At 38.3% G+C, this 13,306-nt stretch overlaps 1 protein-coding gene across 1 annotated transcript; it reads right to left on the bottom strand.

Moving 5' to 3' along the window:
- Window positions 1-6,472: 6,472 nt before the first annotated feature.
- On the bottom strand, window positions 6,473-9,465 carry LOC149812909 (S-adenosylmethionine decarboxylase proenzyme-like). Its single transcript, XM_089991405.1, has 3 exons — window positions 9,396-9,465; window positions 8,498-8,647; window positions 6,473-7,972 (listed from the first exon to the last, which is right to left on the bottom strand). The coding sequence occupies exon 3, from the start codon at window positions 7,825-7,827 to the stop codon at window positions 6,721-6,723; it is 1,107 nt and encodes a 368-aa protein (XP_089847531.1). The 5' UTR covers window positions 7,828-7,972; window positions 8,498-8,647; window positions 9,396-9,465; the 3' UTR covers window positions 6,473-6,720.
- Between the last annotated feature and the right edge of the window lie 3,841 nt (window positions 9,466-13,306).

The following is a 13,306-nucleotide window of genomic DNA, read 5'->3' as shown; positions in this document are numbered from 1 at the left end:
ATTTTTGCATGGATGGTTCATTGTCTTATGAATTGGTTATAACTGTATTCCTCAAAAATATTACATGGATCTTATTTATGTTCTTTTTCTTATTGGATTTATTAGGGAAACCTATACGCAGAATTCTTCGGATTTCTGACCCTCTACTTTTATTGGTTTTTCCCATACACAGGTGATCAGTGAAATCGACTCGCTTCTGAGGGGATACGAGGGTCACATTTGCTTCAGACTGCTTCATTTACGGACAGAGTGGCTCTACTTTTGTTTCTTTTAGTTCTTCTTATTTCCTGTAGTTGTTATTTCACTTTTGACATTAAGTATGAGACTCTTATTGATTCATTAATAAAAAAATTTAGTTAGTTGGTTATGGATAATAAATGTAAGTTTATTTGTGGTGTGTGGTTATCCAATTGAAATTGGAACTGTAAGGACCACGGGTCTCTGGGAAGTTTTCTGCAACTCTTAGAAAAAAAATTGCATTTTTCAAAGATATGAGTTGGGGTTGTTACAGGTCCATTTGCATGCCCACTTAAAACTATTGCTCCAAGTCTAGATTTTCAAAAAGCATGCCTTGAAAAGTTTTAAATGGCAATACATAGGTGCTAAATTTCTTGAAATATTTTTAGATTTTTTACTTTCTCCAATATTGATGAACAATTTTTTTTTACAAAAAAATTTAATGAATTGGATTTTTTTAAAGGCAAGTTTGGGGATGACCCTTCGGGAACCTTGTGATAGGGTGACCTAACCATCCACCTATCTCACTCGACCTCAACTAAATTAAAGATTAAATCAAGCAGTGGTAACCATTCAACCATTTAAAGGAATACATTTTTTGTGAATATTAAGTAGTAATGTGTGTGTGTGCGTGCACTCATGAGAGAGAGAAGAAGAAGGTGTCCCACTATCTTTTTATTGGATAGCAGAGAAAAAACCATCAATTTTTTGTTCACTATAAGTACAATTGGTAAACCCATGTTCTTTTTTTCATAACAGATCTTGGGGAATTAGGGCCTGCTCCCTTTTACAAACAACTTTTAAGCTAACCTAGCCTGTTCAAACCACCAGGCAGTTATTCAACTGCTCTTATACCAGTGGGGTTCGAACTTGCAATGTCCCATCACATCACATGGTGACCTGCACAAATTGCTCCTACCAGATGGTCGGAGCCCCTGTTGGTAGTAAATCCATGTTTTGTTCACAACGTTCATCAAAGTAACCTTTGTCCACTAGAGAGTGCACCCAGCTTAACCAGATGAGCAGAACCCTCATTAGCATGAATCCCTTAATTTTTACACTATTCACTACAAAAAATTACACTTTGACTGGCGTGTCTCCCCTACCATGCCAGTAAAAGACCATTTTCACTGGTGCTATTTTGCTTAGCACCAGTGATAAAGTGAATTATACATGTGTCAGCTTCATTGTTCTAGTATAATAAAAAAAAAATGATGCACATCAAAGAGGTGTGCCAATAAAAAAAGAGTTTTTTTGGGGGCACAAAAAAAAGTGCACCAGTGAAAAAAGAGTTTTTTCTCATGCACAAAAAAGTGTGCTAATAAACAAAAGTTTTTTTTTACTCACATAATGTTCAATTCATCCTCATTGAAAAGTGATTTTTTTTTAACAATTACGAAAACCAAAATCCAAGGATCCAGCACCTCACAGACTTAATAAAATTCTAAACCATAAAAGATCTCTACATTGAACCAACCAATCAAAATAACTCACTTTATTAATCAATAATCAAAATTTGATAACATAATTAAATTAAAGCATAAAATCCTAGTCACATTGTTTAAGAATAATAGAAGTAAGACACGTGATCTCGTAGACTCTCTGATACAGTTATTCCCATCACTGATCTTAGGTCATGTGAAAAACATATGAAATACTGGATAAAAATAAAAAACTCTTTGCACAAATCTCTTTAAAAATCTAAATAAGTTAGAAAAAATATAAATAAAATTCATGCAAGTATTCAGAGAAAATATAACAACAACAATCTCCTAAATCATTTACTATTCAAGCATTTAAAAGTAGTTATCACGCAATAATAATTTCTCATATGAAACAAAAACAAGTAAGAATGCATGAACTAATGAAGAACAATAAATATGCATGATGTCAATGCACATGCCTAAATAAATTATTAAGTTATTATCAGAGTTTTCTTTTGCATGCATGTCCCTATTAAATGCACACAAGTTTAGTTTTACTTTTCATTAAACCTGCAGATACTTAAAACGGGCGCAACAATTCTCGATGTCTAAGTTAAGTTTCTAGTGGTAGCTTACGTACAATTTGTATTTTATTATTAGGTTTTACACTTATTTCTCGACCGATATCAGGAATCAATAACATTCATCGTAACATTAGAAATCAACATCTATTAATGTCACTTTCTTGATATACCAATAATAACAGTTGTGTCTATAACACAACTCCCAAACAAAGTGTCTAAAAGCTCTTTAAAATCGTGGTCAAGAAGTGAACCATTCTATCGGGTTCAAGGGCACAAACGCACACAGAGTTTTAGTATCCTCACGATTTTTTCAAAACCATCATCTAGGATTCCCACATTATGGAAGGAGTATATAGGAAGAAAAATATTAATTACATTGTTTATCTCTTTTATCTTTTTAACAAAAGCCAAGTTCTTTATACAATAACCGTTTTTGCAAATCAACATGCAAAACCTAACACGGGACCTGGCCCAATACAATTTTAACAGTGCAATTAATTTAGAAAGCCAATAATTTCAAGAGTAAATTTTGCAATGCATAAACACTAATCTTGAAACAACACATGCTCCTGACCTACATGGCTTACAGTAGTTCACATCTGACTATTGATGCCTCTTAAGCAAAATTTTCAGTGAACATGCACACACACAGTCATTGAAATATGTTCACAATTCACACACAGCAAAAATGTACATATAAAACAAATTGCATATACATAGGAACAAATGCTTGCAACATTCATTTTTTTTATGATCCATTTCATGCATACCACCCAAACATGCATGTAATCATGTTAATGCAACATCAAAATAACTTCAAAAATTACATATTCATGATGTACACATTTATGCCAATATGATGTTCAGTTACATGAAGATACATAACCAATCTAAATAAGGAGTAGGATGTATAATTCTGCAACCCATATGCATATGACCTTGAGCAAAGTAAAAACATGAAATCTAGTTCGTGTGCAAAAAGTTGTGTACATAAAAGTCTGGCACATATTTTCATTCAAGCATGTAATAAAAGTAAATATCTAATAATCAAATCAAACCTGGTAGATCTAAAAATTATAAAAAAAAAATGCACATGTATAAACCAGCAGCCCCCACGTATCTGTATACTTGAACTCTAACACCCATGTAAAAAAAGAACAGGCTAAGAGTGTAAAACTCAATTAAAAAGTTATTTTTGTCACATAAAATATCTATCCATGTGCAGCACCGATTACCTACTCATGAGAAAACTCGTAACCCAGGTGAGTGAGGTGCATGGTTTCGAGTATAGCGACCAATAGGAACAGCCCATACACCAGCTGGTAAAATAGATGGTAAAACATGATTTCCAACTGCCGATTGTCAGTTGGTCATAACAAAACAATCTTAGATAGATCTGAACTAGATCTGTCCACCCTAACGTGAGTCGACAACTCAATCATTTGCTGTGTTACAAGCACAGCAGCATGTTGTGTGCTGGTTAGTAACATGCTGTCAGCAGCATGTTGTTGCTGCAGAAATTTGCAGCAACATGCGGTTGACAACAACAAATGTTCATAACATGATTTGCAGCTTGATGCTGCCAAAAACAACATTTTCTTTTTACCAATCAGGTGTCGATATTATACTAGTTTTGACAATCTATCACTGTCCAACAAAAAACTTTGATATAACATAACATGATGGTTTCAAACAACACTTTATCATCAATATAGATAGTGCTGGAAAATAAATAAATCTATTGAACAGTCTTAAAAAAAACTACATTCAAAATGACAGTTCGTAAAGAAATATGAAATATGACATCTCTTAAAAATACATTCAATATGACAGTTCAAAAAAAACAACATTCAATATGACGTCTCTTAAAAATACATACAATATGACAACTATTAAGAACACATTCAATAAGACAACATCGAAACACATTTGAATACAAGTGCATACAGCTGGACAGATCTGAATCGAAGTCCATAATATATATTCAGTAGATCCGAACCAGATCTGCCTAGTTCCATCACTTGGTAGATCTGATTCGAATCAGTGTACTTGAACACGGTCGAGTCAGATTCGCATAAAAAAAATTGACAGATCTCTTCACATGTACAGTAAGACAGATTTATCTACAGGTACACATGGCAGGTTTGAACCGATGAGTATATATATAATTCGAATTTTTGTTTTTTTTTCTACCAAAAACATCACATAAATTTGGTTTAGATTATTTCTCCTTGTTCAAATCAATAGAAAAATGCATACCTTCGATTGGAGATGAAAAAAATCGTAGGATGTTCAAAACGGAAGATCTTTTTCCTCCTCTCCTTCCCTTTTTCCTTTCTCTTTCTTCTCCCACGAGTTTCTCTCTCTCTCTCTTCTTTCTTTTTTCCTTTTTTTCTATTTTTTTTAGTCTTATATACATAGTGGGCTCCTCTAGATGGTGACGCCCCTCTAGAGTCTCCCATTTGGAATCTTTTTTTTCTTTTTCTTTGCTATTTTTTTTATTTTATTATATTTTTATTATTTTACTTTAACCACAATTGAGCTCTTCTAGAAGGTGACATAAATAATGAGTACTCAATGTGGACTAATATAAGGCTAAATGAATAACCTATTGTTATGATCTATCCCTATCATCCTCACCCTCAAACCCCTTAGTGGCTATATTAGTCCCCTTAGTGCCTATCATCTTCACCCTCAAACCCCTTAGTGCCTATATCGCTAATAGAGGGCTAAATGAATAACGAGGGTGACATGAATAACCTATTGTTATGATCTCAAGCTTGTTTGGCGCATACAGGGCTTGGCTTGTACTAGCCAGATGAGCCCAACCCAAGCAATATTTGGCAGTAAATGGGCCAAGCCTGAACCGCCTCTTTAGGGATGTAAACTGTTCTAATTTGTCTTCCCTTTAAGCTAGGAAACGACTCTGTTGACAGCAATATCTCCCCTTTGGCCATCCAGTAGGATGTGAGCCGAGCTGGGAGCTTGTCTTCCCTTTAAGCTAGGAAACGACTCTCTTGACATCAAGCTTTTCCTTTTCAGCTATCCAGTAGGATGTGAGCCAAGTGAGCCAACTCCGTTGGTTTACTGATTTACCTAGGGATGGCAGTGGACCGGGGGAAAGCGGGGCCCCGCCCCGCCTCGCCCCGTTTGGACCGGGGATGAAGGGTATGAAACGGGGATGGAGGATAAAATCCATCCCCGCCGCGGAGGCGGGGCGGGGGTGGACGTGCACTTTTCCCCGCCCCGCCACGATCCCCGCCTAATCCCCGCCCCGACCACTTTTCCCCGAAATATCCCCGCCCCGCGCCTCATCCCCGTTTGGACCGGGGATGAAGGGTATGAAACGGGGATGGAGGCGGGGGTGGAGGATAAATCCATCCCCGCCGGCGGGGCGGGGGTGGAGGATAAAATTTTGAGGCGGGGCGGGGGTGGAAACCTTGTCCCCTGCCCCGCCCCACTGCCATCCCTAGATTTACCCACTCATGAAGCTTGCATGATAAGTTAGTTCATCATTGGCGATTACAAATGATAGTGGTTACAACTTGCAACGTAATCTAAAAACGCTAAATTAACGTTCTCTAAGAACGAATTGGGTCCCAACCGAGTCAGCCACAAAATAACAAATACCACAAATAGATAAACTTTATGATGATTTCGTGATCTTTTTATAGCAGCCAAACAGCCTGCCTAAAACAGACAAGCGTGAAATGTGAGATGAGAAAAAGGACTTGTGGCAGTTTCAATCAATATCAAGAATTCAAGCCACACTCTCGCCTGTGTGCAATCTAGTTGGGCTTGGTCTAATTAAATTATGCAAAAAGAATATTAAAAAAAAAAACGCAAAAGAGGGAAACATTTGAGAGGAGAGAGGAGAAAAGAGTATGGATAATAGGTCTCTCTCTCTCTCTCTCTCTCTCTCTCTCTCTCTCCACACCAACACACACGCACATAAGATAGGTCCTTCTACCTTGCTTGATCTGATCTTAATATTTCTCTCTAAATGATAACCTAAATAAACCTCTCAGCCCACGACTTGTGAATGCCACCAAGTTGACGGGATGTCACAAATTCAAAACCCATGAGTGGCCTAAGATCAAAACTGGGTGTGATACCCGATGGGCAAGGAAGATCTTAAGGGTTTTACCAACCAAAGCTCAGTCAATGTGCGGTCGGTGAGAATGGATTATCAAAAAGAAAAAAAAAACTCCGTTGCAAAACAATGAATTTAGTACCTGAAGAAACTGTAAGTCCTTAATTGTTCGATATACATTTCTTAGAAGCTGGTAATACTCCTGAAAGTAGGCCAAGTAAGAACTGCATCAAATCCACAGAGCATTACTCAAAAAGGATTATATCTCCTGCCATAAAAACTCAAACAGAACGACCATCATTTATTCCAGAAACTAGACAAGCGTCTCAATACACAAGAGAGATAAAAGCTAAACAGACCCCAGTGAACAAAGAAAAAAGACTCAGCAAACTGCACTCACTAACTTGTCAACCTCCTCACATTCTTCTTCAACTTCTTCCCAACATTTCAGGATGGACCTTGGAGACCCATCGCTGCCAACACAGGAACTCTGATAAATAACACAGCCATCACCAATTCCTGATTCCTCATAGCACAACTGTTCAAGAACATAGCCTTCCATACCCAGTGCCATCCTCCATGAACATCCCTCGCTAAATGATTCAATGTGGACTGCGACCGAAAACTCAGCTGGTCGGAAACACGCCAACGCCCTTTCGACTAGCTCTTGCAGTGGCACCTTGCTCGGATCATAACCCATGGCCTCAAAACTAGCATAACTGTAACCATCTTCTGGGGTGACATGAATCGTGGAAATTGCTGCATCTTCAATAGCATTCATGGAGTATCCGCAGGGATCAAATTCGTAATCGCATATTTTGGAACCCTGTAGTATCTTCCTTATGCCAGAAACTGTGGTCATCTCACTAGCAGAGCCAACTGCAGCCTTATGAAATACAGATGCTTGTGCCTTATCCAATCCAGTCATGCACATCTCTAGAGTACACAGTGGGAAATTCACTGGACTGGTTGGAGGTGAATCTGCACCAGCATAGTAAACATGCCATTTCCTGGATCCATGATTGTTGCCGATCACATAAGCCTTTCCTCCAGAGCCAAGCATCCCGAAGTGGTAATCAAGGACAGAAATTTCTTCTGCAAAGCTACAGTGAGGAAAATGCTGTGCTCCAGGAAAGCTGAAAGTGCCGCGGGTGTACTTAACATTCTTTACAGCAAGGGAAAGACCTCTGGACAGCTTGAGGATGGTTGGAATGGAAAGCAACAGCTTTGTTGTGCCGCAAGTTTTGAGAATTATCCTAAAAGAGAGGCTTGATTCGGAAAGCACGTAAGAATCAACATACTGGTTGTAGAGTTCAGCGACAATGGTGCACTCTGCTGGTTGTAAAATTTCATCAATTTCCGACCTAGAGAGCAACCTAAGGCCTTCTCTTTCATGACCTGAAAAGGCAGATGACTCGAAGAACGAGATCTCGAGCCTCTTCTCGAAGCCCTCGAACCCGATTGCAGATGAGGGGAAGGAGCTTCCCATTGAGAAATCAGGAATGATGTAAAAGTTGAAAAAGAGGAGGATGAAGAGGACGACGAGCTAGTGAGTTGCAGATGCCAAAAGATTTTATTAATACAATTAAGCTAGGTTGGACGCTTGGAGTATGTCAAGATGGTTTCCTTGCAAACTGCACATGCAAAAAAGGAAGAAAATAAAGGAGCCATGATTAGAGCTTGAAAAATGTTCAAGTATGAAGAAGATTTACAGTGCAAACCAATGATGTCAGAATCGGTTTGTGAAACAACTCATTTTTTGAAACAATTCACAAAATTGGTCCTAATCTGAATTATTTTGAATCGGCCTTTTAAATTTTTCATTTAAAAAAAAATAAAAAACAAACATAAAAAATAAAATGCATTCAGGATCTAAAAATGCATCCAATGCCTAAACAATCACATAGACAATAGATATTATAATTATCATAAAAAGCCAAAACATAAAAAGAATATTGATCAAGGACTGATTCAATTAGAATCAGCCAAATCAGGCTGATTCGATTGGATTCTGACGACATTGGTGCAAACTAATAGCAGTCTCAGAATATGATTAATTATTCAATCACTTATTAGTTTGCAATTATGTTCATCTTCCAGAAACAAATATAGCTCTTTACAACATAAATCCATGGATTTTCAAGTGATTGTAAACTTACGTTTGAGTAAGCAGCAGAGCGGAACTTCCTGATATCACCACACGGCCGGATTTCCTCAACCTTGTAAACCAGGGGAGCTTCGTAGTACAAGGACTTGCTACTGCTGGACTTCTTTCGGCCCTTCGCCTCCATTAAAACATTCCCTCTTTCCTGCAATACCGCCATCACAGAATAAAGAGTAAACATAGATGCCACTTCCATTAAACCCTTTAAATGAAGTTACGATAAGCCTCCACCCGCATAGTAAAAGAAACCACTGCAGACTAAAGAGTCCCGCAAATTCTCTAAATGAATGCACTATGAAAAAATCATAAACAGATAAAAGAATTAAAACCAGAAAAAAAAATACAGGACGAATCAAGGTCAAAGAAAATAGCTTAAAATGCAAACAAAAATAGATAACATCAGAGTTGCGTGAACCAATCTTATAAAATTTGATTCAATTAGTAAACGAAAATTTCAACGAACAAAACGCCGCGTTACGTGAACCAATTTTGTAAAACTTGATTGAGTTAGTAAACCAAAATTTCAACAAATGAGCACTTTCGAAGATCCCCCGCGTCTTACATGAATCACGAATCTTCACACGGAGAGCACCTCGAAGTTAAAGAAGAAAAAGGAAGCAACCCAAGGAGAAACCCTACCAACAACCGGATGCACAAGAAGAACCAGCGAAATTCAAAAGAACACTCTACTATCAACTCCTCAATCACAAGATTTTCAAAAAAAGAAAAGGTTCACATAAAAACCCTAAATCCCCTAAAACATAAAAGAGAATCATCTCAACGCATTGAAATCCTCCATTATCAGAAACATTACCAACAAACCAAATCACTCTCAATAGCTAACGATTCATACAGGAAAGAAAAAAAAAACTAGAGAGAGAGGGGGGGGTTACTGAAAACGAGAAAGAAACTTCAGATTGCCCAAGAAACCGGAGACTTTCCTGCGATGAGAAAGCAAAAGATGGGAAGAAAAGTGAGACCCCCAGGCCTTTTTATAGTGGTCGAGGAGGGACACTCCTCTTATGCCCATATATCTTATTGATATTACATTTACGCCAATCTTCTTTTTGAACGTGAAACAAGTGAGTGCCGAGCCGACTTCTGCTGAGGGCACGTTTAACCGCGTAAATTGCGAGGGTATTTGAGTCAATTCGTGGCAAGGAATCCCTTGGAGTCGAAGAAACAGCCTTCCGTCGACGTGTTTTCTGTTTGGCTGGTATTGGGATTCCTAGGATTTTGGGGTTTCAAATTCTGGTACTTTCTTCATGGGTTGAAATATACGTCACAATGATTCGTCGACTCGAGGACGCGTCAATTCAAAAGTTCGAAGATTTTTTTTAAATGGACCACAAAGGCACGGAATTGTTTAATTTTTTAATCAATAAAAAACTATTTTTTGTGAAGATTTTTTTTTGAAAATGGGACACCAAAACACGGATTTTTTAAAATTTTTAATCAATAAAAAACTTTTTTTGAATATTTTAACATTTTTTCGATGTGAAAAGCACACTCGTGCCAAGAAATGCCAAAATGGATGGCTGTCAAGCGCTGCATACAGTGTGAACACTTTCACTTATTTTAAAATATCATATTTTATTATGGAGTAGCTTGGTATAAACAAATTTTGTAATATATATATATATATATATATTATGTACTGATAAAAAAAAAATTTGCCTACAATTACTTCGCTCATCTGGTAGGGCAACTTATGAATGTCGCTAAGTTGACAGAGGTCAACAAGCTCGAAACCCATGAATAGCATCCCTTGCCGCAAGGTCAAAGCTAGGCATACTCTTCAGTGAGGAGGGAGACCTCAAGGGTTTTACCAATCCAAGGCCAGCCAATGTGCGGTCAGTGATGAGGGTTTCCTCCCTTGGACTATCAAAAAAAAAAACAATGATATTTTCTAGAGAATTTGGCAAGAAAAATAATTTCTTTCATAACAAATTTTTTTTTTTGGAAACGATATGTAACTAGGTTGAGAGATCTCAGATCCATATTTAGGTTAGCAATGATCAGGCCCAGTCCATGTCTAACTACCAATTGGACCCAACAATCTTCTTGGGTCAATTGGGTTCAACCAAGTCCTCTTCCTGGTCCGGTTGGAATCGGGTGAAAACCAGAACCCTTATGTTAATGGATGGGTTTGGCTTGGATACCCGGTTCGCTTGTCACATACCAAGTTGCTGTTTTTTTTTTTTTTTGAATTTATAACCCAAAGAAACTGCACTCAGCACAAAGACCTGATCGCCCTGGCTCAGCCTGTCATACCTACCGTTGTTGTGCCGACAGCGTAAAAAAACTCGGAGACTAAGACCACTGTCTCCAGGATCTATGATAGGCATTGGCTTGAGTGACGCCCATGTGAATGGAACCTTGACTGTCTGTCTAGCAGCCAAGGCCCTACCCCAATACGCCAACCCCCCTTGGGGCCTTCACATACCAAGTTGCTGTTAGCCTTCCAGATACTAAATTGGCCAAGTGGTTGGACGTCGTTTAGTTTTTTGTTTTCTTTTCAAGCCTATGAATAAAAAAAGCATTTCTAATTTTTTTTTTTTTTGAGAAATCTTAATATATATTTTTATTAGCAAACTAGTGTTTGTGTGGACAACAGCATCCATGGGTTTTGCTGTCTGCGCCTCACGTGCCTGACACAAACAGCGGATGCATGGAATGCATGGAATACGGCGTTCCATGTGTCCAACGAGACAACTTTTAAGTGTCTCCCCTTGTTCCACCCTTTCTCCTGAAGCGTTGGTGTTCGAGACACATAAGACAAACCAAAAAAATTACAAAAAAAAAAGAGCGAAACATTTGGGACAAAAACTCAGCTTGTTCATGAAACCTCTGCACCCAGCCAACAGTCTTTAGACATGACTGTTCTACACATTCCTGTCCATGCAATCAAACGCCCCCTATTGCTTGAAGATGGACCATACAACAGTGTCAATATCTCTTGGGCCAAAAAAATGGTGTTAGGAGCATCCCTACCTTTTTCTTTCAACCAATTGATTACATGAGAATTTGGGATTGGGAACCATTTAAGTGGTTTATCCTTCCATATTCTATCCTGGCCAAGAATGGCCATCCTAGCTTGGTTTCTAGCCACAAAATTACATTCTTTGTCTGCCAATTTTCCTTAAAATATTCATTTAGTTTGTGTCCAGATTGATTTAATGGAATTTGAATCCGATTCCACTATACTCTTGAAAATTGATGTGGCCATCTTTAAGCCACAAAGAGGGATGTAATGGAATTGGATTCCAATTCTACTGCATTCTTTGAATCCAAATACACCCTTGGAGTACCAATGGGGGCTCCGGGGCTCCGCTTGTCTGGCAAGAGCAGTTAGTGCATAACCTTGGGTTGCGACGTTGCACGTTCGAATCCCAATGGTATGGTTGTATAACTGGTAGGGGTCTGCCTAACCCCAGCTTTCCCCGCCGAAAAAAAAAACATACACCCTGGAAGCAAAAGAACAGGACTTGTTCATACATAAGGTTTGGTGACCATGAACCTTCCAAAACTGCATTTACTAGCTGAACTAGATTTCTTCAACAAGATTCAAGAAGCATTTGGCTATCCTGACTCCTTAGAGATGTCCATCAAAACCATTCTGTGGTGCTCCTGATTACATCTCTCGCGATCCATCCTATTTGTAATACCAGTTCTGATCTCTTACGTTCTCTTACACGCCCTACATAGGGATGTCAATCAATTAGGATTTTACCCGATATCCCACCAAGTTAGATTCTGTTTAATTGCATTTGGGAAGCTGAAACCATAACATATTATAATTGGATGCAGATATGGTTTTAATTTTTGGTTAAAATATCTGCATTTGATGGAGATCTGAATCCGTTTACATGTAAAAAAGTGGATCTGGTATGAGCTTTTCACCATTCAAATCCATTTAACCCACATTCGATTAGTCAGATATGGTAGTGGCCACATCTGATCCGAATCCAGACCGTTTACATCCCTAGCCCTAGTGCACGAAAGGTTGTTTGTGCAAACAAATCCTTCCCATGAGAAATTGCTTCCCCATTTTTGTGGAGGGAGTGTGGCCCTGTTTTCACATGAAACACTGTCCTATCGGGTGGTCATTTCAATGCTCACGGGAAAGAGACCCATTTCCATTTTTCTTGTTACAGGATGAAACAAACGTTCCTTTGTAGAAAATCCGTGTCTCGTAAGAATTTCATGACCTTAGAAAATTTCACCATAAAATTAACTTTCTTCCCTTTATTTATGACGAGTTTTCAAGCCTGATTCCTATGAAAATGATGAATTGGGCCAAAGTTGGAACCCAAATACAAGTAAAACCATGTCCAATTAGGAAAAGATGTTAATCAAATCTGAATGTCTTTCCCAGATCCACATCCAAATCCAACAATGTTTAAGCTATATCCATTAATGTAGTATTCAGTAAATGGCCATAAGACCCCAGTCCAGACCATTTACATCCCCAGAGAAATGGATGTTAACCAAGCTAAAACAAGAGTCTGAGACCTTTACAGCTCAAGTTAGACTTGGATTTGCTCCTGATACATCACTCAATCTGGTTCTATCCAGTATAGAATGGACAATGGAGAGATTGAAGCAGGAAGCACTCACACATCTCAATTCTGAGCCCCTAAATTCCCACTTCAAAGTTTCAGCATCCAGCAATCACTGAGATGATAGGCAGGGTCGAATGAGAGAGCTGGATGGTTAGCTTTCACTATCATATTCGAGCGATCTCGTGTTCAATTTCCACAAGGAAAAAAAAGAACTGTTAGTCATACAGTGCAGGATCTTA

The sequence above is a fragment of the Nuphar pumila genome, chromosome 16 (assembly GCF_984573655.1).
Source record: "Nuphar pumila chromosome 16, dmNupPumi1.hap1.1, whole genome shotgun sequence".
Lineage (NCBI taxonomy): Eukaryota > Viridiplantae > Streptophyta > Magnoliopsida > Nymphaeales > Nymphaeaceae > Nuphar > Nuphar pumila.
Note: the sequence above shows the minus strand (reverse complement) of the source record. Positions and strands in the feature narration are given on the sequence as shown.

Bases quoted from the DNA above. Each gene is read 5' to 3' on its own strand.
- LOC149812909 (XM_089991405.1), bottom strand. From the start codon at position 7,827: ATGGGAAGCTCCTTCCCCTCATCTGCAATCGGGTTCGAGGGCTTCGAG.